This window comes from Mauremys reevesii, unplaced genomic scaffold (genome assembly GCF_016161935.1).
Source record: "Mauremys reevesii isolate NIE-2019 unplaced genomic scaffold, ASM1616193v1 Contig1, whole genome shotgun sequence".
In the NCBI taxonomy this organism is placed as follows: domain Eukaryota; kingdom Metazoa; phylum Chordata; order Testudines; family Geoemydidae; genus Mauremys; species Mauremys reevesii.
Genome location: NW_024100715.1, coordinates 665450 through 686498, shown reverse-complemented (window position 1 = coordinate 686498; position 21049 = coordinate 665450). Strand labels below are relative to the sequence as shown.

At 69.1% G+C, this 21049-nt stretch overlaps 2 protein-coding genes across 2 annotated transcripts; both read left to right on the top strand.

Annotated features, from left to right (window-relative positions):
• NFKBIL1 (NFKB inhibitor like 1) lies at positions 1–16800 on the top strand. Its single transcript, XM_039517205.1, has 6 exons — positions 1–217; positions 572–858; positions 1772–1884; positions 12961–13075; positions 13659–14235; positions 16674–16800. Exons 2-5 carry the CDS (start codon positions 582–584, stop codon positions 14219–14221), a joined length of 1068 nt encoding a protein of 355 aa, XP_039373139.1. The 5' UTR covers positions 1–217; positions 572–581; the 3' UTR covers positions 14222–14235; positions 16674–16800.
• LOC120392446 (TNF receptor-associated factor 2-like) lies at positions 16359–20534 on the top strand. The gene is made up of 5 exons (XM_039517201.1): positions 16359–16867; positions 17642–17696; positions 18053–18151; positions 18777–18854; positions 19130–20534. Exons 1-5 carry the CDS (start codon positions 16674–16676, stop codon positions 19799–19801), a joined length of 1098 nt encoding a protein of 365 aa, XP_039373135.1. The 5' UTR covers positions 16359–16673; the 3' UTR covers positions 19802–20534.
• The last annotated feature ends 515 nt before the right edge of the window (positions 20535–21049 follow it).

Sequence of the window (21049 nt, the reverse complement as noted above, 5' to 3'; positions counted from 1 at the left end):
CTGCCAGGTGAAGGACTCATCGATTCCGCGTCCCCCCACCAGGGCAGTCGGCCCCCAGGGTGGACAAACCCCTCCCTCGCCTCATCGGGCGGAATGAGGTCACTTCCGCCCCGCTTCCGCCCTTCCGACTACCCCACTTCCGGTCCTCCCTTTTTCCCCTTCCCCCTCTGGTGTCGAATTCAACCATTGATTAACACCCCCCGGCCAGTGGCCCCGGGTGGGTATCGCAGCCCCGCGGGATGCGGGGGGGATGGAAGGGCCGGGGGGGGGGGTCTGGGAGGAAGAAGAGGGTTGCCCGGGGGCTCTGGGGGTCGGCAGGTGATCTGGGGCAGGGGGTGAGCAATGGGGAAGATGGTGGGTCTGGGGGGGCTGGAATGAGCAATGGGGACACAGGATCTGGGGGGCAGGGATGGGCTATGGGGTCATGGGGGATCTGGGGCAGGGCGTGGGCAGGAAGGATGATGGGGGAGTCTTGGGTCAGCAAGGGGGACGTGGGGTGATCGGGGAGATGAGCAGCGTCTCCGATGCCAGTCCAGGTGTCTTTAACCCCGACTCCCCCTCCAACACACAGGCCCATCCCCATGGCCTCGCGGCACCAGCGCCGCCTCTGGCGCTACGTGGAGTCTGGCCGGCACCGCCGACTGCGCTCGCTCCTTGCCCGCCACCGGGAGGCGTTAGACCTGGACCAGCCAGGGGGGCACAAGGGCCGTCCTCCCCTGCACTATGCCTGTGCCCACCGAGACCCCATTACCGCCCAGATCCTGCTGGGCCACGGAGCCAACCCCACCCTCCAAGACCGGCAAGGAGACACGGCCCTGCACCACGCCGCCCGGCAGGCTGCCCGCAAGGGCAAGAGCGGTGAGCACCGGCCCTTTAAATCCCAGCTCGGTGGGAAGGGATTTGAACCCAGGCCTCACCCCTGGGCTGCAGGGCTTTGAGGATACCACTCGGGGGGGGGAAGGCAATGGAGCCAGGGAGAGAACCCAGGAGTCCTGGCTCCCAGTGCCCCCTGCTCTAACCAGCCCCCACTCCCCTCCCAGAGCCGGGGAGAGAACCCAGGAGTCCTGGCTCCCAGCCCCGCCCCGCTCTAACCCACCAGCCCCGACTCCCCTCCCAGAGCCAGGGAGAGAACCCAGGAGTCCTGGCTCCTAGCCCCCCTGCTCTAACCCACCAGCCCCCACTCCCTTCCCAGAGCCAGAGAGAGACCCCAGGAGTCCTGGCTCCCAGCCCCCCTGCTCTAATCCACTAGACCAGGGGTAGGCAACCTATGGCACGTGTGCCGAAGGTGGCACCTGAGCTGATTTTCAGTGGCACTCGCACTACCCGGGTCCTGGCCATCGATCTGGGGGGCTCTGCATTTAATTTAATTTTAAATGAAGGTTCTTAAACATTTTAAAAACCTTATTTACAGCAATAGTTTAGTTCTATATTATAGACATAGAAAGAGACCGTCTAAAAACGTTAAAGTGTGTGACTGACACGCGGAACCTTAAATCAGACTCGGCCCAGCACTGCTGACAGGTTGCCGACCCCTGAACTAGACCCCCTCTCTTCTTTCAGATGCAACCCGTAGTGCGGGTCTCTGGCCACTAGGGGGTACCACTGAGCTCCCAGCCCCAGGAAAGGGGGAGAGACCTGGACATGGAATGGAAAAACCGGGAGCGGGAGTCTGGGGGCCATCGACCACGGGGGGGCTGGGGACCCAGGCGTCCAGGGTGGCATTTGCCCCCTCCAGGGGGCACCATTAACCTCTCCCTTTCTCCCTCCCCAGCGTACAAAGTCCTCTTTGCCACCCTGCAGAGCCACTGCCCTCGGGCCATGGGGATCCGGAACCGGGCCGGGGAGACGCCCGGGGACCTGCTGGGGCCCACGAACGCGGAGCAGGTACCGATCTGGGGTGCTGAGCTGTAAGGAGCCGGCTTGGGGCTCGGTGGAGGCGCTCTCCCCGTCCGTCAGGGCTGGCCCCAGTGCCCTGGGGCAGTGCTGGGGGGCTGAGCTGTAAGGAGCCGGGACGGGGCTCGGTGGAGGCGCTCTCCCCGTCCGTCAGGGCTGGCCCCAGTGCCCTGGGGCAGTGCTGGGGTGCTGAGCTGTAAGGAGCCGGACGGGGCTCGTGGAGGTGCTCTCCCGTCCGTCAGGGCTGGCCCCAGTGCCCTGGGGCAGTGCTGGGGTGCTGAGCTGTAAGGAGCCGGGACGGGGCTCGGTGGAGGCGCTCTCCCCGTCCGTCAGGGCTGGCCCCAGTGCCCTGGGGCAGTGCTGGGGTGCTGAGCTGTAAGGAGCCGGGACGGGGCTCGGTGGAGGCGCTCTCCCCGTCCGTCAGGGCTGGCCCCAGTGCCCTGGGGCAGTGCTGGGAGAGCTGGAGCCGGGCGCGGGGGAGCTCGGTGAGCCTCTCCCGTCTGTCAGGGCTGGCCCCAGTGCCCTGGGGCAGTGCTGGGGGGCTGAGCTGTAAGGAGCCGGCTTGGGGCTCGGTGGAGGCGCTCTCCCCGTCCGTCAGGGCTGGCCCCAGTGCCCTGGGGCAGTGCTGGGGTGCTGAGCTGTAAGGAGCCGGCTTGGGGCTCGGTGGAGGTGCTCTCCCCGTCCGTCAGGGCTGGCCCCAGTGCCCTGGGGCAGTGCTGGGGTGCTGAGCTGTAAGGAGCCGGGACGGGGCTCGGTGGAGGCGCTCTCCCCGTCCGTCAGGGCTGGCCCCAGTGCCCTGGGGCAGTGCTGGGGTGCTGAGCTGTAAGGAGCCGGCTTGGGGCTCGGTGGAGGCGCTCTCCCCGTCCGTCAGGGCTGGCCCCAGTGCCCTGGGGCAGTGCTGGGGTGCTGAGCTGTAAGGAGCCGGACGGGCTCGGTGGAGGCGCTCTCCCGTCCGTCAGGGCTGGCCCCAGTGCCCTGGGGCAGTGCTGGGGTGCTGAGCTGTAGGAGCCGGGACGGGGCTCGCTGGAGGTGCTCTCCCGTCCGTCAGGGCTGGCCCCAGTGCCCTGGGGCAGTGCTGGGGTGCTGAGCTGTAAGGAGCCGACGGGGCTCGGTGGAGGCGCTCTCCGTCCGTCAGGGCTGGCCCCAGTGCCCTGGGGCAGTGCTGGGGGCTGTGCTGTAAGGAGCCGACGGGGCTCGGGGAGGCGCTCTCCCGTCCGTCAGGGCTGGCCCCAGTGCCCTGGGGCAGTGCTGGGGGCTGAGCTGTAAGGAGCTGGGACGGGGCTCGGTGGAGCGCTCTCCGTCCGTCAGGGCTGGCCCCAGTGCCCTGGGGCAGTGCTGGGTGCTGAGCTGTAAGGAGCCGACGGGGCTCGGTGGAGGCGCTCTCCCGTCCGTCAGGGCTGGCCCCAGTGCCCTGGGGCAGTGCTGGGGTGCTGAGCTGAGCCGGGGACGGGCTCGGGAGGAGCTCTCCCGTCCGTCAGGGCTGGCCCCAGTGCCCTGGGGCAGTGCTGGGGGCTGAGCTGTAAGGAGCCGACGGGGCTCGTGGAGGCGCTCTCCCGTCCGTCAGGGCTGGCCCCAGTGCCCTGGGGCAGTGCTGGGGGGCTGAGCTGTAAGGAGCCGACGGGGCTCGGTGGAGGCGCTCTCCGTCCGTCAGGGCTGGCCCCAGTGCCCTGGGGCAGTGCTGGGGTGCTGAGCTGTAAGGAGCCGGCTTGGGGCTCGGTGGAGGCGCTCTCCCCGTCCGTCAGGGCTGGCCCCAGTGCCCTGGGGCAGTGCTGGGGTGCTGAGCTGTAAGGAGCCGGGACGGGGCTCGGGAGGCGCTCTCCCGTCCGTCAGGGCTGGCCCCAGTGCCCTGGGGCAGTGCTGGGGGGCTGAGCTGTAAGGAGCCGGGACGGGGCTCGGTGGAGGCGCTCTCCCCGTCCGTCAGGGCTGGCCCCAGTGCCCTGGGGCAGTGCTGGGGGGCTGAGCTGTAAGGAGCCGGCTTGGGGCTCGGTGGAGGCGCTCTCCCCGTCCGTCAGGGCTGGCCCCAGTGCCCTGGGGCAGTGCTGGGGTGCTGAGCTGTAAGGAGCCGGGACGGGGCTCGGTGGAGGCGCTCTCCCCGTCCGTCAGGGCTGGCCCCAGTGCCCTGGGGCAGTGCTGGGGGGCTGAGCTGTAAGGAGCCGGCTTGGGGCTCGGTGGAGGCGCTCTCCCCGTCCGTCAGGGCTGGCCCCAGTGCCCTGGGGCAGTGCTGGGGGGCTGAGCTGTAAGGAGCCGGCTTGGGGCTCGGTGGAGGCGCTCTCCCCGTCCGTCAGGGCTGGCCCCAGTGCCCTGGGGCAGTGCTGGGGGGCTGAGCTGTAAGGAGCCGGCTTGGGGCTCGGGAGGAGCTCTCCGTCCGTCAGGGCTGGCCCCAGTGCCCTGGGGCAGTGCTGGGGCTGAGCTGTAGGAGCCGACGGGCTCGGTGGAGGCGTCAGGGCTGGCCCCAGTGCCCTGGGGCAGTGCTGGAGTGCCCTGGGGCAGTGCTGGGGCTGAGCTGTGAGCCGGGGGGGGCTCGGAGGAGCTCTCCTCGTGCCTCTGGGCTGGCCCCAGGAGGAGGGGGGGGCTCGGGGAGGGGCTCTCCCGTCCGAGTGCCCTGGGGCAGTGCTGGGGCTGAGCTGGTCCGTCAGGGCTGGCCCCAGTGCCCTGGGGCAGTGCTGGGGGCTGAGCTGTAAGGAGCTGGGACGGGGCTCGGTGGAGGCGCTCTCCCGTCCGTCAGGGCTGGCCCCAGTGCCCTGGGGCAGTGCTGGGGTGCTGAGCTGTAAGGAGCCGACGGGGCTCGGTGGAGGCGCTCTCCCGTCCGTCAGGGCTGGCCCCAGTGCCCTGGGGCAGTGCTGGGTGCTGAGCTGTAAGGAGCCGGGACGGGGCTCGGGAGGAGCTCTCCCGTCCGTCAGGGCTGGCCCCAGTGCCCTGGGGCAGTGCTGGGGCTGAGCTGTAAGGAGCCGACGGGGCTCGGTGGAGGCGCTCTCCCGTCCGTCAGGGCTGGCCCCAGTGCCCTGGGGCAGTGCTGGGGTGCTGAGCTGTAAGGAGCCGGACGGGGCTCGGGAGGCGCTCTCCCCGTCCGTCAGGGCTGGCCCCAGTGCCCTGGGGCAGTGCTGGGGTGCTGAGCTGTAAGGAGCCGGCTTGGGGCTCGGTGGAGGCGTCTCCCCGTCCGTCAGGGCTGGCCCCAGTGCCCTGGGGCAGTGCTGGGGTGCTGAGCTGTAAGGAGCCGGGACGGGGCTCGGTGGAGGGGCTCCCGTCCGTCAGGGCTGGCCCCAGTGCCCTGGGGCAGTGCTGGGGTGCTGAGCTGTAAGGAGCCGGACGGGGCTCGGGAGGCGCTCTCCCGTCCGTCTGGGCTGGCCCCAGTGCCCTGGGGCAGTGCTGGGGTGCTGTGTGGTATGGAGCGGGCTTGGGGCTCGTGGAGGCGCTCTCCCGTCCGTCAGGGCTGGCCCCGTGCCCTGGGGCAGTGCTGGGGTGCTGAGCTGTGGCAGCCGGGACGGGCTCGTGGAGGCGCTCTCCCGTCCGTCAGGGCTGGCCCCAGTGCCCTGGGGCAGTGCTGGGGTGCTGAGCTGTGAGCCAGGACGGGGCTCGGTGGAGCAGGGCTGGCCCCAGTGCCCTGGGGCAGTGCTGGGTGCTGAGCTGTAAGGAGCCGACGGGGCTCGTGGAGGTGCTCTCCCGTCTGTCAGGGCTGGCCCCAGTGCCCTGGGGCAGTGCTGGGGTGCTGAGGTGCCCTGGGGCAGTGCTGGGGGCTGAGCTGTCTGTACGGAGCGGTGGTGTGTGGAGCTCCCGTCCGTCAGGGCTGGGCCCAGTCAGGGCTGGCCCCAGTGCCCTGGGGCAGTGCTGGGGTGCTGAGCTGTAAGGAGCCGGCTGGGGGCTCGGTGGAGGCGCTCTCCCCGTCCGTCAGGGCTGGCCCCAGTGCCCTGGGGCAGTGCTGGGGTGCTGAGCTGTAAGGAGCCGGGGCGGGGCTCGGTGGAGGCGCTCTCCCCGTCCGTCAGGGCTGGCCCCAGTGCCCTGGGGCAGTGCTGGGGGGCTGAGCTGTAAGGAGCCGGCTTGGGGCTCGGTGGAGGCGCTCTCCCCGTCCGTCAGGGCTGGCCCCAGTGCCCTGGGGCAGTGCTGGGGGGCTGAGCTGTAAGGAGCCGGGACGGGGCTCGGTGGAGGCGCTCTCCCCGTCCGTCAGGGCTGGCCCCAGTGCCCTGGGGCAGTGCTGGGGTGCTGAGCTGTAAGGAGCCGGGACGGGGCTCGGTGGAGGCGCTCTCCCCGTCCGTCAGGGCTGGCCCCAGTGCCCTGGGGCAGTGCTGGGGGGCTGAGCTGTAAGGAGCCGGGACGGGGCTCGGTGGAGGCGCTCTCCCCGTCCGTCAGGGCTGGCCCCAGTGCCCTGGGGCAGTGCTGGGGGGCTGAGCTGTAAGGAGCCGGGACGGGGCTCGGTGGAGGCGCTCTCCCCGTCCGTCAGGGCTGGCCCCAGTGCCCTGGGGCAGTGCTGGGGTGCTGAGCTGTAAGGAGCCGGGGCGGGGCTCGGTGGAGGCGCTCTCCCCGTCCGTCAGGGCTGGCCCCAGTGCCCTGGGGCAGTGCTGGGGTGCTGAGCTGTGAGCCGGGACGGGGCTCGGTGGAGGCGCTCTCCCCGTCCGTCAGGGCTGGCCCCAGTGCCCTGGGGCAGTGCTGGGGTGCTGAGCTGTAAGGAGCCGGGACGGGGCTCGGTGGAGGCGCTCTCCCCGTCCGTCAGGGCTGGCCCCAGTGCCCTGGGGCAGTGCTGGGGGGCTGAGCTGTAAGGAGCCGGATTGGGGCTCGGTGGAGGCGCTCTCCCCGTCCGTCAGGGCTGGCCCCAGTGCCCTGGGGCAGTGCTGGGGTGCTGAGCTGTAAGGAGCCGGGACGGGGCTCGGTGGAGGTGCTCTCCCCGTCCGTCAGGGCTGGCCCCAGTGCCCTGGGGCAGTGCTGGGGGGCAGTCAGATAGGCAGCGGGGGCCCGGCTCTCTGGAGCTCTCCCCGTCCGTCAGGGCTGGCCCCAGTGCCCTGGGGCAGTGCTGGGGTGCTGAGCTGTAAGGAGCCGGGACGGGGCTCGGGGGAGGCACTCTCCCGTCCGTCAGGGCTGGCCCCAGTGCCCTGGGGCAGTGCTGGGGGGCTGAGCTGTAAGGAGCCGGCTGGGCTCGGTGGAGCGCGTCCGTCAGGGCGGGCCCCAGTGCCCTGGGGCAGTGCTGGGGGGCTGAGCTGTAAGGAGCCGGGGCGGGGCTCGGTGGAGGCGCTCTCCCGTCCGTCAGGGCTGGCCCCAGTGCCACGGGGCTCGGTGGAGCGCTCTCCCCGTCCGTCAGGCCTGGCCCCAGGGCCCTGGCGCAGTGCTGTGGGTCTGTGCTGTACGGGGCCGCTCCTGGGCTCGGTGGAGGTGCTCTCCCCGTCCGTCAGGGCTGGCCCCAGTGCCCTGGGGCAGTGCTGGGGTGCTGAGCTGTAAGGAGCCTGGCCCCAGTGCCCTGGGGCAGTGCTGGGCGGAGGTCTCTCCCCGTCCGTCAGGGCTGGCCCCAGTGCCCCGTCCGTCAGGGCTGGCCCCAGTGCCGTGGGGCAGTGCTGGGGCTGAGCTGTAAGGAGCCGGCGGGGCTCGGTGGAGGCGCTCTCCCGTCCGTCAGGGCTGGCCCCAGTGCCCTGGGGCAGTGCTGGGGTGCTGAGCTGTAAGGAGCCGGGGCGGGGCTCGGTGGAGTGGCCCTCCCCGTCCGTCAGGGCTGGCCCCAGTGCCCTGGGGCAGTGCTGGGGTGCTGAGCTGTAAGGAGCCGGGGCGGGGCTCGGGGGAGGCGCTCTCCCCGTCCGACAGGGCTGGCCCCAGTGCCCGGGGGCAGTGCTGGGGTGCTGAGCTGCTGGCCCCAGTGCCCTGGGGCAGTGCTGGGCTGAGCTGAGTGCCCTGGGGCAGTGCTGGTCAGGGCTGGCCCCAGTGCCCTGGGGCAGTGCTGGGGTGCTGAGCTGGGGGCTCGGTGGAGGCTCTCCCGTCCGTCAGGGCTGGCCCCAGTGCCCTGGGGCAGTGCTGGGGTGCTGAGCTGTAAGGAGCCGACGGGGCTCGGTGGAGCGCTCTCCCGTCCGTCAGGGCTGGCCCCAGTGCCCTGGGGCAGTGCTGGGGTGCTGAGCTGTAAGGAGCCGGGACGGGGCTCGGTGGAGGCGCTCTCCCCGTCCGTCAGGGCTGGCCCCAGTGCCCTGGGGCAGTGCTGGGGTGCTGAGCTGTAAGGAGCCGGGACGGGGCTCGGTGGAGGCGCTCTCCCCGTCCGTCAGGGCTGGCCCCAGTGCCCTGGGGCAGTGCTGGGGTGCTGAGCTGTAAGGAGCCGGCTTGGGGCTCGGTGGAGGCGCTCTCCCCGTCCGTCAGGGCTGGCCCCAGTGCCCTGGGGCAGTGCTGGGGGCTGAGCTGTAAGGAGCCGGCTCGGTGGAGGCGCTCTCCCGTCCGTCAGGGCTGGCCCCAGTGCCCTGGGGCAGTGCTGGGGTGCTGAGCTGTAAGGAGCCGGGACGGGCTGGCCCCAGTGCCCTGGGGCAGTGCTGGTCAGGGCTGGCCCCAGTGCCCTGGGGCAGTGCTGGGGTGCTGAGCTGTAAGGAGCCGCTGGCCCCAGTGCCCTGGGGCAGTGCTGGGGTGCTGAGCTGTAAGGAGCCGGGACGGGGCTCGGTGGAGGCGCTCTCCCCGTCCGTCAGGGCTGGCCCCAGTGCCCTGGGGCAGTGCTGGCTGGCCCCAGTGCCCTGGGGCAGTGCTGGGGTGCTGAGCTGTGGAGGCGCTCTCCCGTCCGTCAGGGCTGGCCCCAGTGCCCTGGGGCAGTGCTGGGGTGCTGAGCTGGGACGGGGCTCGGTGGAGGTGCTCTCCCCGTCCGTCAGGGCTGGCCCCAGTGCCCTGGGGCAGTGCTGGGGTGCTGAGCTGTAAGGAGCCGGGACGGGGCTCGGTGGAGGTGCTCTCCCCGTCCGTCAGGGCTGGCCCCAGTGCCCTGGGGCAGTGCTGGGGTGCTGAGCTGTACGGAGCCGGGGCTCGGTGGAGGTGCTCTCCCGTCCGTCAGGGCTGGCCCCAGTGCCCTGGGGCAGTGCTGGGGTGCTGAGCGGTAAGGAGCAGGGAAGGGGCTCGTGGAGCGCTCTCCCGTCCGTCAGGGCTGGCCCCAGTGCCCTGGGGCAGTGCTGGGGTGCTGAGCTGTAAGGAGCCGACGGGCTCGGTGGAGGCGCTCTCCCGTCCGTCAGGGCTGGCCCCAGTGCCCTGGGGCAGTGCTGGGGCTGAGCTGTAAGGAGCCGGCGGGGCTCGGTGGAGGCGCTCTCCCGTCCGTCAGGGCTGGCCCCAGTGCCCTGGGGCAGTGCTGGGGTGCTGAGCTGTAAGGAGCCGGACGGGGCTCGGTGGAGGCGCTCTCCCGTCCGTCAGGGCTGGCCCCAGTGCCCTGGGGCAGTGCTGGGGTGCTGAGCTGTAGGAGCCGACGGGGCTCGGTGGAGGCGCTCTCCCGTCCGTCAGGGCTGGCCCCAGTGCCCTGGGGCAGTGCTGGGGTGCTGAGCTGTAAGGAGCCGGACGGCTCGTGGAGGCGCTCTCCCGTCCGTCAGGGCTGGCCCCAGTGCCCTGGGGCAGTGCTGGGGTGCTGAGCTGTAAGGAGCTGGGACGGGGCTCGGTGGAGGCGCTCTCCCCGTCCGTCAGGGCTGGCCCCAGTGCCCTGGGGCAGTGCTGGGGGGCTGAGCTGTAAGCAGCCGGCAGGGGGCGCGGTCGAGGCGCTCTGCCCGTCCGGCAGGGCTGGCACCACTGCCCTGGGGCAGTGCTGGGGGGCTGAGCTGTAAGGAGCCGACGGGGCTCGGTGGGCGCTCTCCCGTCCGTCAGGGCTGGCCCCAGTGCCCTGGGGCAGTGCTGGGGTGCTGAGCTGTAAGGAGCCGGGACGGGGCTCGGTGGAGGCGCTCTCCCCGTCCGTCAGGGCTGGCCCCAGTGCCCTGGGGCAGTGCTGGGGTGCTGAGCTGTAAGGAGCCGGGACGGGGCTCGGTGGAGGCGCTCTCCCCGTCCGTCAGGGCTGGCCCCAGTGCCCTGGGGCAGTGCTGGCAGGGGCGGCTCCAGGCCCCAGCACGCTCTGCCGGTCGCTGCGAGGGTGGCAGGCAGGCTGCCTTCGGTGGTGCCTGCGGAGGGTCCGCTGGTCCTGCAGCTTTGCCTGCGGGAGGTCCTCCGAAGCCGTGGGACCAGCGGACCCTCCGCAGGCAAACCGCCGGAGGCAGCCTGCCTGCCGTGCTTGGGGCGGCAAAATCCCTAGAGCCACCCCTGAGTGCTGGGGGGGTCTGTGCTGCAGGGAGCGGGGCGGGGGGCTCGCTAGGGGGTTGTTACCTGATTTGCCTGTTACTTTGGGGTCTGCTCATTTATTAGGGTTACTCTTCTGGGGGTGGTGTCACGGGGTCCCCGGAGGATGCTCTGGAACTACTCCATACGAAGCCGGGCCGGACTCTGCGGGAGCCTTCTCTCTCGGAGCCGGCTGTCCCCATGGCAAGGAGCTTCCACCTTGCTGGGTCTGAGCTCGGAGCATTCAGCATGTGCCCCTCCGTGCGCTACCCACAGCGAGTGCGCCTGGGCGGGGTCCTGGGGGAGCCAGAGGGTCCTGCACCCCAATTCCACAGTCAGACGTGACTCTCAGCCGGCCAGGGACACAGAAGGTTTATTTGACGACAGGAACACAGCTCAAAACAGAGCTTGTATGTACAGAAAACAGGACCCCTCAGTTGGGTCACTCTTGGGGTGTGGGGAGCCCAGACCCCGGTGCTGGGCCTCCCCCTGTCTCCCCAGCCAGCTCCGAACTGAAACCACCCCAGCCCCTCCTCTGGCCTTGTCTCTTTCCTGGGCCAGGAGGCATCTGATCCCTTTGTTCTCCAACACCTTCCATTGGCACCTTGCCGGGGAGGGCCCAGCCAGGAGACAGGGTGTCGGCCATTCTCCATGCAGACCCCATCACCCTGGCCCTCTGCTCTTGCAACAACCACACACCCTGATCCCCCCCATCTGGATACCTAAGAACTGCACAGGGGAAACTGAGGCGCACACGCAGTATTCAGAGAAAACATTAAGAACATTCCCGCTTCGTCCCAGGGGGTTCTGTATTTCTGTCGATGTGCAGCTTGTGTCACCTGTGTTCTCACACGGAGCTCGACTTCTGCAGCCCCCTCCCAATGGAGCTGTCCTGCAGGAGCTCGGTTCCCCAGGGCTGGGTCGAGCAGCACCTCCAAGCTGTCACCCCATATGCCCCCGGTTCAGCACGTCCCTGTCCCCACTGTCACACTGCTCTGGGGGTAACCCGCTGGATGAGCAAAGCCCACAGGGTTTGGGGCACTGCAGGGATCTTTTAGCTGAGGTACGAGGAACGTTGCTGCAGAGCGAACGAGGAAGCCACAAAACACCCACGAGGGGGAGAGAGAGAGAGAAGCAACCAGCTTAACCATGAACGTTATCTATTGCTGGGTAATAACCACACAAGGGGAACCAAACACACAAAACAGTGATAATGTTAAATCCAACTGACATTTGATTATAAAAGTCGGGTTTAGAAAACTACAACTGATCCCACAAGTCCGGGTCAGGGGGCTACAGCTAGAGAGATCTGGGTTCTCACCGCTCCGGGAAGCTGGAATCGGTCGGGGGTCCCAGGTGGTAGCTGGGGGTCTGGAGTGCTGGAGCCCGGCAGAGCCCCCGGCGCGATCGGTCAGGAGACGGTGAGGTCCCATGGAAGTGATGCAGAGTTTGGATCCAGGCGTCAGAGCACTGACTGGAGCCTGGGTCGGGTTCTGTAGGGCTGGAGGGAGAACAGGAGATTTGTCTGTGGGTAAACGAGGGAGGATCCCAAAGGTGTGTTGTTCAGGCTGGACATGAGGCTGGGGGAGTCTCCTTAGTCCTGTCACCCGTCCGGGGGGGTTAGGTGTCTCCCACGGCCTTGGCCTTCTCGTTGCTTTTTGTAAGTCTTTCGGATCGGCTTTGGCTCTAGCGGAGGTGGGGGGTGTCGTTCGTGAGTCTCACAGGTTGGATCCTGCACCCTGGTTCCCCAGGAACACAGAGCTGGCGGGTAACAGAGGGAGGTTAATGAGACTGGGACTGTCCAGCTTGGAAAAGGGACGGCTAAGGGGGGATCTAGAAAATCACGCCGGGTGTGGAGGAAGCAGATAAGGACATGTTATTTACTCCTCCTAACACAAGAACTAAGGGTCACCCAATGAAATGAACAGGCAGCAGGTTTAACACAAACACAAGGCCGTATTTCTTCACACAACGCACCGTTAACCTGTGGAACTCCTCGCCAGAGGATGCTGTGCAGGTCAAGGCTATCACAGGGTTCAAAAAAGAATTAGATACGTTCCTGGAGGACGGGTCCATCAGTGGCTAGTAGCCAGGCCGGGCAGGGATGGTGGCCCCGGCCTCTGTTTGCCAGAAGCTGGGAATGAGCGATGGGGGATGGATCACTTGATGATTCCCTGGTCTGTTCATTCCCTCTGGGGCACCTGGCATTGGCCACTGTCGGCTGACAGGACACTGGGCTGGATGGACCGTTGGTCTGCCCCAGTCTGGCCGCTCCAGTGCAGGGGTGTGTTAACCGGCGTGTCATGTGTAATACACGGGAGGTAAATGTCCTGCCCTGCTTGGCCCGGGTGAGGCCCCGGCGGGGGTCCGGTTCTGGGGGCCACGCTCTAGGAAAGATGGGGACACGTTGGCGAGAGGCCGGAGACGAGCAGGAGAACCGAGCGAAGGGTTCGAAAGCCTGACCCGGGGGAGGTTAGGAACGGGGCTCGTTTCGTCTGGGGAAAAGCTGAGCGAGGGGGAACCCGGGAACAGTCGACAGATACGTTCAGGGCTGGTGTGAGGGGCCCGGGTCTCAGTTGTTCCCCTCGCCACTGACGGCAGGACAGGCCGCGACGGGCTCAATCCGCAGCAGAGGCGCCTGGGTTAGATATCGGGAACTGAGCTCCGGGGTCGGCGGCCACGGGCGGGTCGTGGGATCCCCGTCACGGGAGGTCACAGACCAGCTTGGCCAAACCCCCGTCCGGGCTGGTGCAGGTTGGCCGGGCCCTGCCTCAGCGCGGCTGTGAGGGCGACGTCCCTTCCAGCCCTGCCCCGCGGGGGTCTCTGATGCCCCACGACTCTCCGCAGCAGCCCCCGGAGGGACCCGAAGAGAGCGACGGGGAGCAGGACGGGGACTGGGAATGGCGCCAGAAGCTCTTCGGGGAATGCCAAGATGAATACCAGGAGATCTGGCGCTACGAAGGTAGGACCCTGCATGGCCGCCGGCGCCCCCGAGAGGGGAGAGGCCCCGTGTCCCGTGTCCTGACCCCCTGAGCCAGCCAGTCCCTGCCCTGGGGCCAGGTGGGAGTCGGTGCCCCCTAGAGGGGACAGGCCCCTGCCCCATTCCCCGCCCCCCTGAGCCAGCCAGTCCCTGCCCTGGGGCTGGGTGGGAGCCGGCGCCCCCCAGAGGGGACAGGCCCCTGCCCCATTCCCTGCCCCCCTGAGCCAGCCAGTCCCTGCCCTGGGGCCGGGTGGGAGCTGGTGCCCCCCAGAGGGGACAGGCCCCTGCCCCATTCCCGCCCCCCTGAGCCAGCCAGTCCCTGCCCTGGGGCCGGGGGGAGCCAGCGTCCCCGAGAGGGGACAGGCCCCTGCCCCATTCCCCGCCCCTCTGAGCCAGGCAGTCCCTGCCCTGGGGCTGGGTGGGAGCTGGTGCCCCCCAGAGGGGACACACCCCGTGTCCCATTCCCCGACCCCCTGAGCCAGGCAGTGTCAGATCAGCCCTGGTGCCCCCGACAGGGGAAATTCTCACCTGACACCACCCTCCCGGTCTCTTCCCCCCCCCCCAGAGGATTTCTGCACGGCCCACCCGGACCCAGAACCCTACGAGCAGTGGGCAGAGCGCATGGCGCGGGAATACAGCCGCAAAGACCGCCAGGGGGCGGGGCCTGGCCGCCAGAGGGCGGGGCCTGGCCACCAAGGGGCGGGGCCTGGCCCTCAGGACCCCAGCCACGCCTCCCAGCGCCCCCTGGAGGAAGAGTCTCGTCTGTTCCGGGAACGCGCCCGCACCAAGGAGGAGGAGCTGCGGGAAGCCAAGCGGCAGCGCTACCAGGAGGGCTGCGCCCACGTCTTCGCCCCCGACGCCACCCGCCCCCTGCGCTACGGGGACATCCCCTGGCCCAGCCCCACGGGCACCGTGGCCGAGATGGCCGCAGCGGCCATGCTGGGCACGGATCCCTCGGACGCCGGCGCCTACCGCCGCCAGCTCCGCCGCCAGCAGGCCCTGTGGCACCCGGATAAATTCGCCCAGCGCTGCGGGGGGCGACTGGCGGAGCCGGATCGGTGCCGGGTCCTGGCCACGGTCACGGCCCTGTCCCAGGAACTCAACAGACTGGCTGAGGCGGCCAAATAACGCAACGCAGCTGTGTCAGTAAAGCTTCGGTTACTGTACTGAGCCCGGACTCCTGGGTTCTCTTCCCGGGTCTGGGAGGGGGGGCTGGGGGTTAGACCAGGGGGGGCGGGGAGCCAGGACTCCTGGGTTCTCTCCCCGGCTCTGGGAGGGGAGTGGGGGCTGGTGGTTAGAGCAGGGGGGGCTAGGATCCAGGACTCCTGGGTTCTCTCCCTGGCTCTGGGGGGGGGGGGGGCTGGGGGTTAGAGCAGGGGCTGGGAGCCTGGACTCCGGGGTTCGCTCCCTGGCTCGGGGAGGGGAGTGGGGGCTGGTGGTTAGAGCAGGTGGAGCTGGGAGCCAGGACTCCTGGGTTCCCTGCCCGGCTCTGGCACGGGAGCGGGGGCTGGGGGGTTAGAGCAGGGGGGGCTGGGAGCCAGGACTCCTGGGTTCTCTCCCCGGCTCTGGGAGGGGAGTGGGGGCTGGGGGTTAGAGCAGGGGGGGCTGGGAGCCAGGACTCCTGGGTTCTCTCCCTGGCTCTGGGAGGGGAGTGGGGGCTGGGGTGTTAGAGCAGGGGGGGGCTGGGAGCCAGGACTCCTGGGTTCTCTCCCTGGCTCCCAGCTGCAGTTCCTTGTCCCCAGAACAGAACATACCCTTCCCCCCCGCCCGCCGTCTGCTCCGGAAGTGGCCTCTCTGCTGCTCTTGCTCAATATGTTGTTCTCTGTGTTTGGTAACTAGGAGCTGGCGCTGGGCCTGCGGGCAGAGCCGGGCCTCCAGTTCCCAGGGTGTGACGACGGGAGCAGCCCGCAGCAAACCCACAGAGCTGGGGGGCAGGGCTGGGGGGGCAGGGGCTGCGGGTCGGGAGTGAGGGGCACCGGCAGGGCTGCGGGGGGCAGGGGCTGCGGGTCGGGAGTGAGGGGCACCGGCAGGGCGCTGGGGGGCAGGGCTGGGCTATCGGGGGGCTGCGGGTCGGGAGTGAGGGGCACCAGCAGACCTCGGGGAGGGGACAGGCCGGGCCCTGCGGTCTCCTCCCTCGCGTGACCTCGGGAGCTGGGGAGGGGAAGTGAACGTCCCCGTGTCTTGCGTAAGGCCCCGAATCGCCGCCCGGCTGGGATGATGCAGGCGCCTGGGCACTGACGCAGGCTCCCCGCGTCCAGGAACGGGCACGGAGTGTCCTGAGCCCGGGGGGGGGAGGCCATGAGCTCCTCTGGGGAATGTCCCCCATGAGCTGGGGGGAGCCCTGGGCTGGGCTGGGCTGGCAGGGGCTGCGGGTCGGGAGTGAGGGGCACCGGCAGGGCTGGGCTGGCAGGGGCTGCGGGTCGGGACTGAGGGGCACCGGCAGGGCTGGGCTGGCAGGGGCTGCGGGTCGGGAGTGAGGGGCACCGGCAGGGCGGGGGGGGCAGGGCTGGGCTGCCAGGGGCTGCGGGTCGGGACTGAGGGGCACCGGCAGGGCGGGGGGGGCAGGGCTGGGCTGGCAGGGGCTGCGGGTTGGGAGTGAGGGGCACCGACCCCCCCATCCCCTCAGGGCCCCACATGGATGCTGTCCCTGTGCGAGTGTCTCTGGGGAGCGGCCTGACGTGCGGGTCGTCCCCGGGCTCGACCCCGGCTCCCGGCCCTGCCCGGCTGGCACCGGGCGACCCTGCCCGTGTCCTTTCTGCTGCTCTCTCTTCCCGCCACCCTTGCTCGGTCGCCCATCCCTGTGCGCTGGCGCCCGCCGTCCATCGTCTGTCCTCCATCGCCTCGTTCCGTCTCCTTCCCTCATCTGCTCCTCGGCTTCCCCCTCACTCCCTCTCCCAGGTCTCTCCTTCCCGCAGCCGCCCCTCCTTTCCTCCCTGACGCCTTCCTTCCTTCCCGCCTTTTGCCTCCCTCGTTCTTCTTCCATTCAGCCCCTCGTCCCCTCAGCGGGGCCCCCGCTCGCTGGGTTATTCCTTCACTCGCTCTCTGCCACGTTCCTTCCTTCTCTCCCCCTTTCATTCCCCGGCCCAGCGGCTCTTCTGGCCTCCCCGTCTTCCTTAACTCGCCTCTTTCTTTCTATCCCTTTTCATTTGCACCCATTTTATTTCTGTTTTTATCCATTTTCTTTCCTTCTTTCGATCCTTTTTTCCTCTCTCCCCATTTTCCATCCTCTCTCCATCCATTTGTCTTTGGTTTTTTCTTTCTTTCCTCCATTTTTATCATGTTTTTCTTTCTATCCTTGACTTTCCCTTTTACGTTCTTTCTTCTGTCCATTTTCTTTCCTTTTCCCTTTTCTTTTATTCATTCTTCTCGTGTCTTTGTTTGTTTCCTCCCCGCCCCCCGGTGTCCCCGCACACGCCCCCGTCACACCCCTGGCTCCCCGTCAGGGTGACCCGGGAGGAAGGCTCCGGCGTCCTGCTCACATCACAGCTGGGTTGGGACGGGGTGACTCACGGGCAGGAATTCCCGCCCCAGCCCCGAGGCCGGTGCCATATAAACCCCGAACCCGTCCCGCCCCGAGCAGATGTCTCCCAAGCCCGGCACCCAGCCGCACGTCCCAGGGGCCACCATGGTGAAATTCGGGGCAGGCCTCAGGCCTGTGGATCCTGTCCGTGGCTCCGGCTTGCTCTGCTCGGCTTGCGGCTTCCTGCTCATCCGGCCCCGGCAGACAGAGTGTGGCCACCGGTACTGTGCCGCCTGCGTGCAGCAACTGCTGGGGTGAGTGCCAGGGGCTGCGGGTCGGGAGTGAGGGGCACCGGCAGGGCTGGGCTGGCAGGGGCTGCGGGTCGGGAGTGAGGGGCACCGGCAGGGCTGGGCTGGCAGGGGCTGCGGGTCGGGAGTGAGGGGCACCGGCAGGGCTGGGCTGGCAGGGGCTGCGGGTCGGGAGTGAGGGGCACTGGCAGAGCTGGGGGGGCAGGGGCTGCGGGTCAGGAGTGAGGGGCACCGGCAGGGCTGGGCTGGCAGGGGCTGCGGGTCGGGAGTGAGGGGCACTGGCAGGGCATGGGGCAGAACTGGGGGCAGGGGCTGCGGGGCGGGAGTGCGGGGCACTGGCCGCGCCGGGGGGCCGGGCTGGGCTGGCAGGGGCTGCGGGTCGGGAGTGAGGGGCACTGGCAGAGCTGGGGGGGCAGGGCTGGGCTGGCAGGGGCTGCGGGTCGGGAGTGAGGGGCACCGGCAGGGCTGGGCTGGCAGGGGCTGCGGGTCGGGAGTGAGGGGCACCGGCAGAGCGGGGGGCAGGGCTGGGCTAGCAGGGGCGGGTCTGGAGTGAGGCAGAACTGGGGGCAGGGGCGGGTCGGGAGTGAGGGGCACTGGCAGAGCTGGGGCAGGGCTGGGCTGGCAGGCAGGGCTGGGCTGGCAGGGGCTGCGGGTCGGGAGTGAGGGGCACCAGGAGAGGGTCTGTCTCTGACATGTGTGTAAGCAGACGTGCCCCGTGTAACCCGTGTCCCAGCCGTGTGGGGCCAGGCTGCGGTGATAACAGGACTTGTCTTTTCACAGGGACACAGACAAGGTGACCTGCTGCGTTTGTAGCAAGAGGCTGAGCCCCAACCAGGTGAGTGTCACCCAGAAAACGCTGGGGGGACTGCGGGTCGGGAGTGAGGGGCACCGGCAGAGCTGGGGGGGGCAGGGCTGGGCTGGCAGGGGCTGCGGGTCGGGAGTGAGGGGCACCGGCAGAGCTGGGGGGGGCAGGGCTGGGCTGGCAGGGGCTGCGGGTCGGGAGTGAGGGGCACCGGCAGAGCTGGGGGGGGCAGAGCTGGGCAGGCAGGGGCTGCGCTGTGGGGGCAGGGCTGGACTGGCAGGGGCTGCGGGTCGGGAGTGAGGGGCACCGGCAGAGCTGGGGGAGAAGGGGCTGCAGGTCGGGAGTGAGGGGCACCGTGGATTCACTCATTTATTTCTCTCCATCCCCAGTTTTACAAGGACCGAGCAGCCGAGAAAGACGCTCTCAGCACGGCCGTGACCTGCCCCAGAGCCAGCTGCAGCTGGACGGGGACCCTGGCGTCCTACCTGGTAAGAACCCGGGACACAGACACTCTCCGGCCCCAGATCGGGGCCGGCGCCCCCCAGAGGGGACGGGCCCCTGCCCCATTCCCACCCCCCTGAGCCAGCCAGTCCCTGCCCTGGGGCCGGGTGGGAGCCAGCGCCCCCCAGAGGGGACAGGCCCCTGCCCCATTCCCTGCCCCCCTGAGCCAGCCAGGCCCTGCCCTGGGGCCGGGGGGAGCCGGCGCCCCCTAGAGGGGACAGGCCCCTGCCCCATTCCCTGCCCCCCAGAGCCAGGTCAGGCCCGTGTCTGCTCTGGGGCTGTATTGATGGTGCAGTTCTGCCCCCTGGTGGCCGTCCCTGGGAATGGCAGGCTGGAGCTCTTAAAGGGCCAGTTCCCCTTTTTAACCTCACTCCGCCCCATCTCCCTTCACTAACCCCTCTAAACCCCCTAGACTCTCCCCCCTCCCATGTCCCCCCCCACTGCTTCCCCTTCCAGACTCCATCCCCTCACTGCGGTCCCCGTAACCCCCCCAATTTGCCCCGTCTACCCCCCAGCTCCCCACTTCTCCCCTCTCCCGGGCCAGCCTCGTCCCACCACGCTGCCCCTCCCGGTGCCCCCCACCCTCTAACCCTCTCCTCTCTCCCGCGGCAGGAGCACCTCTGCCCCCCGGCGGCGAGTCCCGGCCCGGAGGAGAAGTCAGCTCCGAAGGACCCGGAGGCCCACGCGATGGTGAGTCACGAGGCAGCCACCAGATGTGCGGGGGGCGGGGGCGGGGAGGCCTGTAGCCAGATGTGGAGAGGGGAGGATCATGTAGGCTGATGTTTACGTGGTGGGGGCAGATGGGGAGGGGGAGAGGGGAGCTTGTGGCCAGATGTTTTGGGGGTAGCCAGATGGGCAGGCTGGGGGGAAGCAGTTTGCAGCCAGGTGTGCAGGGGGCAGGGGAGCCCAGGCAGATGGGCAGGGTGGGAGCCAGATGGGAGCTGACCCTCTCCCTGCTCCCCCAGGACGCCCCGGCCCTGGATCTCCAGCGGCGGATTCAGCAGCTGGAGGTTATCGTGACGTCCCTGCGCCAGGAGCTCCAGAGCCAGGCCGGCACCATGGAAGCTCTGCGGCGCCGGTGCCTCCAGGACCAGCCGTCCCCGGGGGTCTCCGCGGAGCCACCCGGCTGCTCCCACGGGGCTCGGGGAGCCGTGGCGACGTCCCCGGAGCTGGCCAGCACCGACGGGACCCTGGTCTGGAAGCTGCAAGGGTTCTCCAAGCTGCTGGGGGACGCCAAGGCCGGGCGGGGAGCGTCCATCTACTCCTCGGTCTTCGCCACCCACCCCTTCGGCTACCGGCTCTGCCTCCGGCTCTACCCCGACGGGGATGGGGCCGGCCAGGGCACCCACCTCTCGCTGTTCGTGGCCCTGGCCAGGGGACCCTACGACGATCTCCTGCCGTGGCCTTTCCTCCGCCAGGTCACCCTGTACCTCCTGGATCCCTGGCGGCGGAGGCCGGCCCTGCGGGAGACGTTCGCCCCCGACCCCTGCAGCACGTCCTTCCAGCAGCCCCGGGGCCGGCTCAACGTGGCTAGCGGGAGCCCCCGCTTCGCCCCCCACGCACAGCTCCAAAACTACCTCAAAGACGACACCCTCTACGTCAAGGTGGTGGTGGACACGTCCGGGATGGAGCTGTGAGCTTTGGGGGTGGGGGGTTCCTCTGCCCCCATAGCCTCCTGACTCTTCCTAGTCCTCCCTAAAGCTCCGACCCCCAATGCTGCCCCCTGCCACCCTCCAGCTCGCCCGCCAAAGCCTGAGAAACAGCCTGTCTCGAGCGCTAGCCGCTCGGAAACCTTCCAGCTGCCAAAGGGTTGGTGTGGTGGGAGTTACCCTTGCGGCTCAGCGCACTACGCGCTTGTTGGGCTTTTAAAGCTAAGCAGGGGGGAGCCTGTTCTGAGACCGGATGGGTGACCTGAGATCCCCCTGCTGAACAGGGCCCTGGCTGTCTGGGGGCTTGGGGGGGAGACAGACCCCGATGCTCAGCAGGGCCTGGCTTGTTTGTGCAGGTGGATGGGAGACTAATTTGCCAGCCACCGGGTTGTCTTGCTTCTCTGGCCGATGATAATTTATGACCGTTAATAACGCCCGGTGCTGCGGGACGGCGGCGCTCGCGGGTTTATCTGAGCAGTGAATTGTCTATTTATCTATTTATGTATTTATTGGCCGGGTGCTGGTGCCCGGGGCCGAGCCGTTTCCCCGGGGGAAGGAGGAGTGTGTGTGCGCGTGTCTGTGTGTGTGTGTGTGTGTGTGTGAAGCACAGTTAATCCGGCCCCTGTGCACAGTCACGTCCTAGGACACGTCCGGCTGCCCCACCCCGTATTTATCGCCAGCGTGTGGTTTATTTATTGTGTGATATTGTAATAAAAATCTCTGTGCACCCGTCGTGTCACTGCCCTTGTCACAGCGCCCGGCGAGGCAACCGGCCGGCCCGGCCTGCCCGGGCACAGCGCCCCCTGCTGGGCTCCCCCTGCTGCCCCCCACAATCCAGTGCCCCTGCTGGGCTCCCCCTGCTGCTCCCTGCCCCCACAGCCCAGTGCCCCTGCTGGGCTGCCCCCCATCCCGCCCCGGCCCAGGGCCCCCACTTCCCCCTGCTGCCCCCACAGCCCAGCGCCCCCTGCTGGGGTCCCCCTGCTGCCCCCCACAGCCCAGCGCCCCCTGCTGGGCTCCCCCGCTGCCCCCCGCCCCCTGCGGCCCAGCGCCCCCTAGTGCTGCCCTGGGGCAGTGGGGCCGGGGGGGGGGGACTCCTGGCTGGGCTCTGAATGAACAGAGATTCACAGACCCTAGGGCTGACAGGGACCTCGCGAGGTCGAGTCCCGTCCCCTGCCCTCAGGGCAGGACCGAGTCCCGTCCGGCCCGTCCCGGGGAGACGTTTCTCGACCCTGCTCT

Bases quoted from the DNA above. Each gene is read 5' to 3' on its own strand.
- NFKBIL1 (XM_039517205.1), top strand. From the start codon at position 582: ATGGCCTCGCGGCACCAGCGCCGCCTCTGGCGCTACGTGGAGTCTGGC. The intron at 859-1,771 runs GTGAGCACCGGC...CTCCCTCCCCAG, and splicing joins TGCCCGCAAGGGCAAGAGCG to CGTACAAAGTCCTCTTTGCC. The intron at 13,076-13,658 runs GTAGGACCCTGC...CCCCCCCCCCAG, and splicing joins GGAGATCTGGCGCTACGAAG to AGGATTTCTGCACGGCCCAC.
- LOC120392446 (XM_039517201.1), top strand. From the start codon at position 16,674: ATGTCTCCCAAGCCCGGCACCCAGCCGCACGTCCCAGGGGCCACCATG. The intron at 17,697-18,052 runs GTGAGTGTCACC...CTCCATCCCCAG, and splicing joins AGAGGCTGAGCCCCAACCAG to TTTTACAAGGACCGAGCAGC. The intron at 18,152-18,776 runs GTAAGAACCCGG...CTCCCGCGGCAG, and splicing joins GGACCCTGGCGTCCTACCTG to GAGCACCTCTGCCCCCCGGC.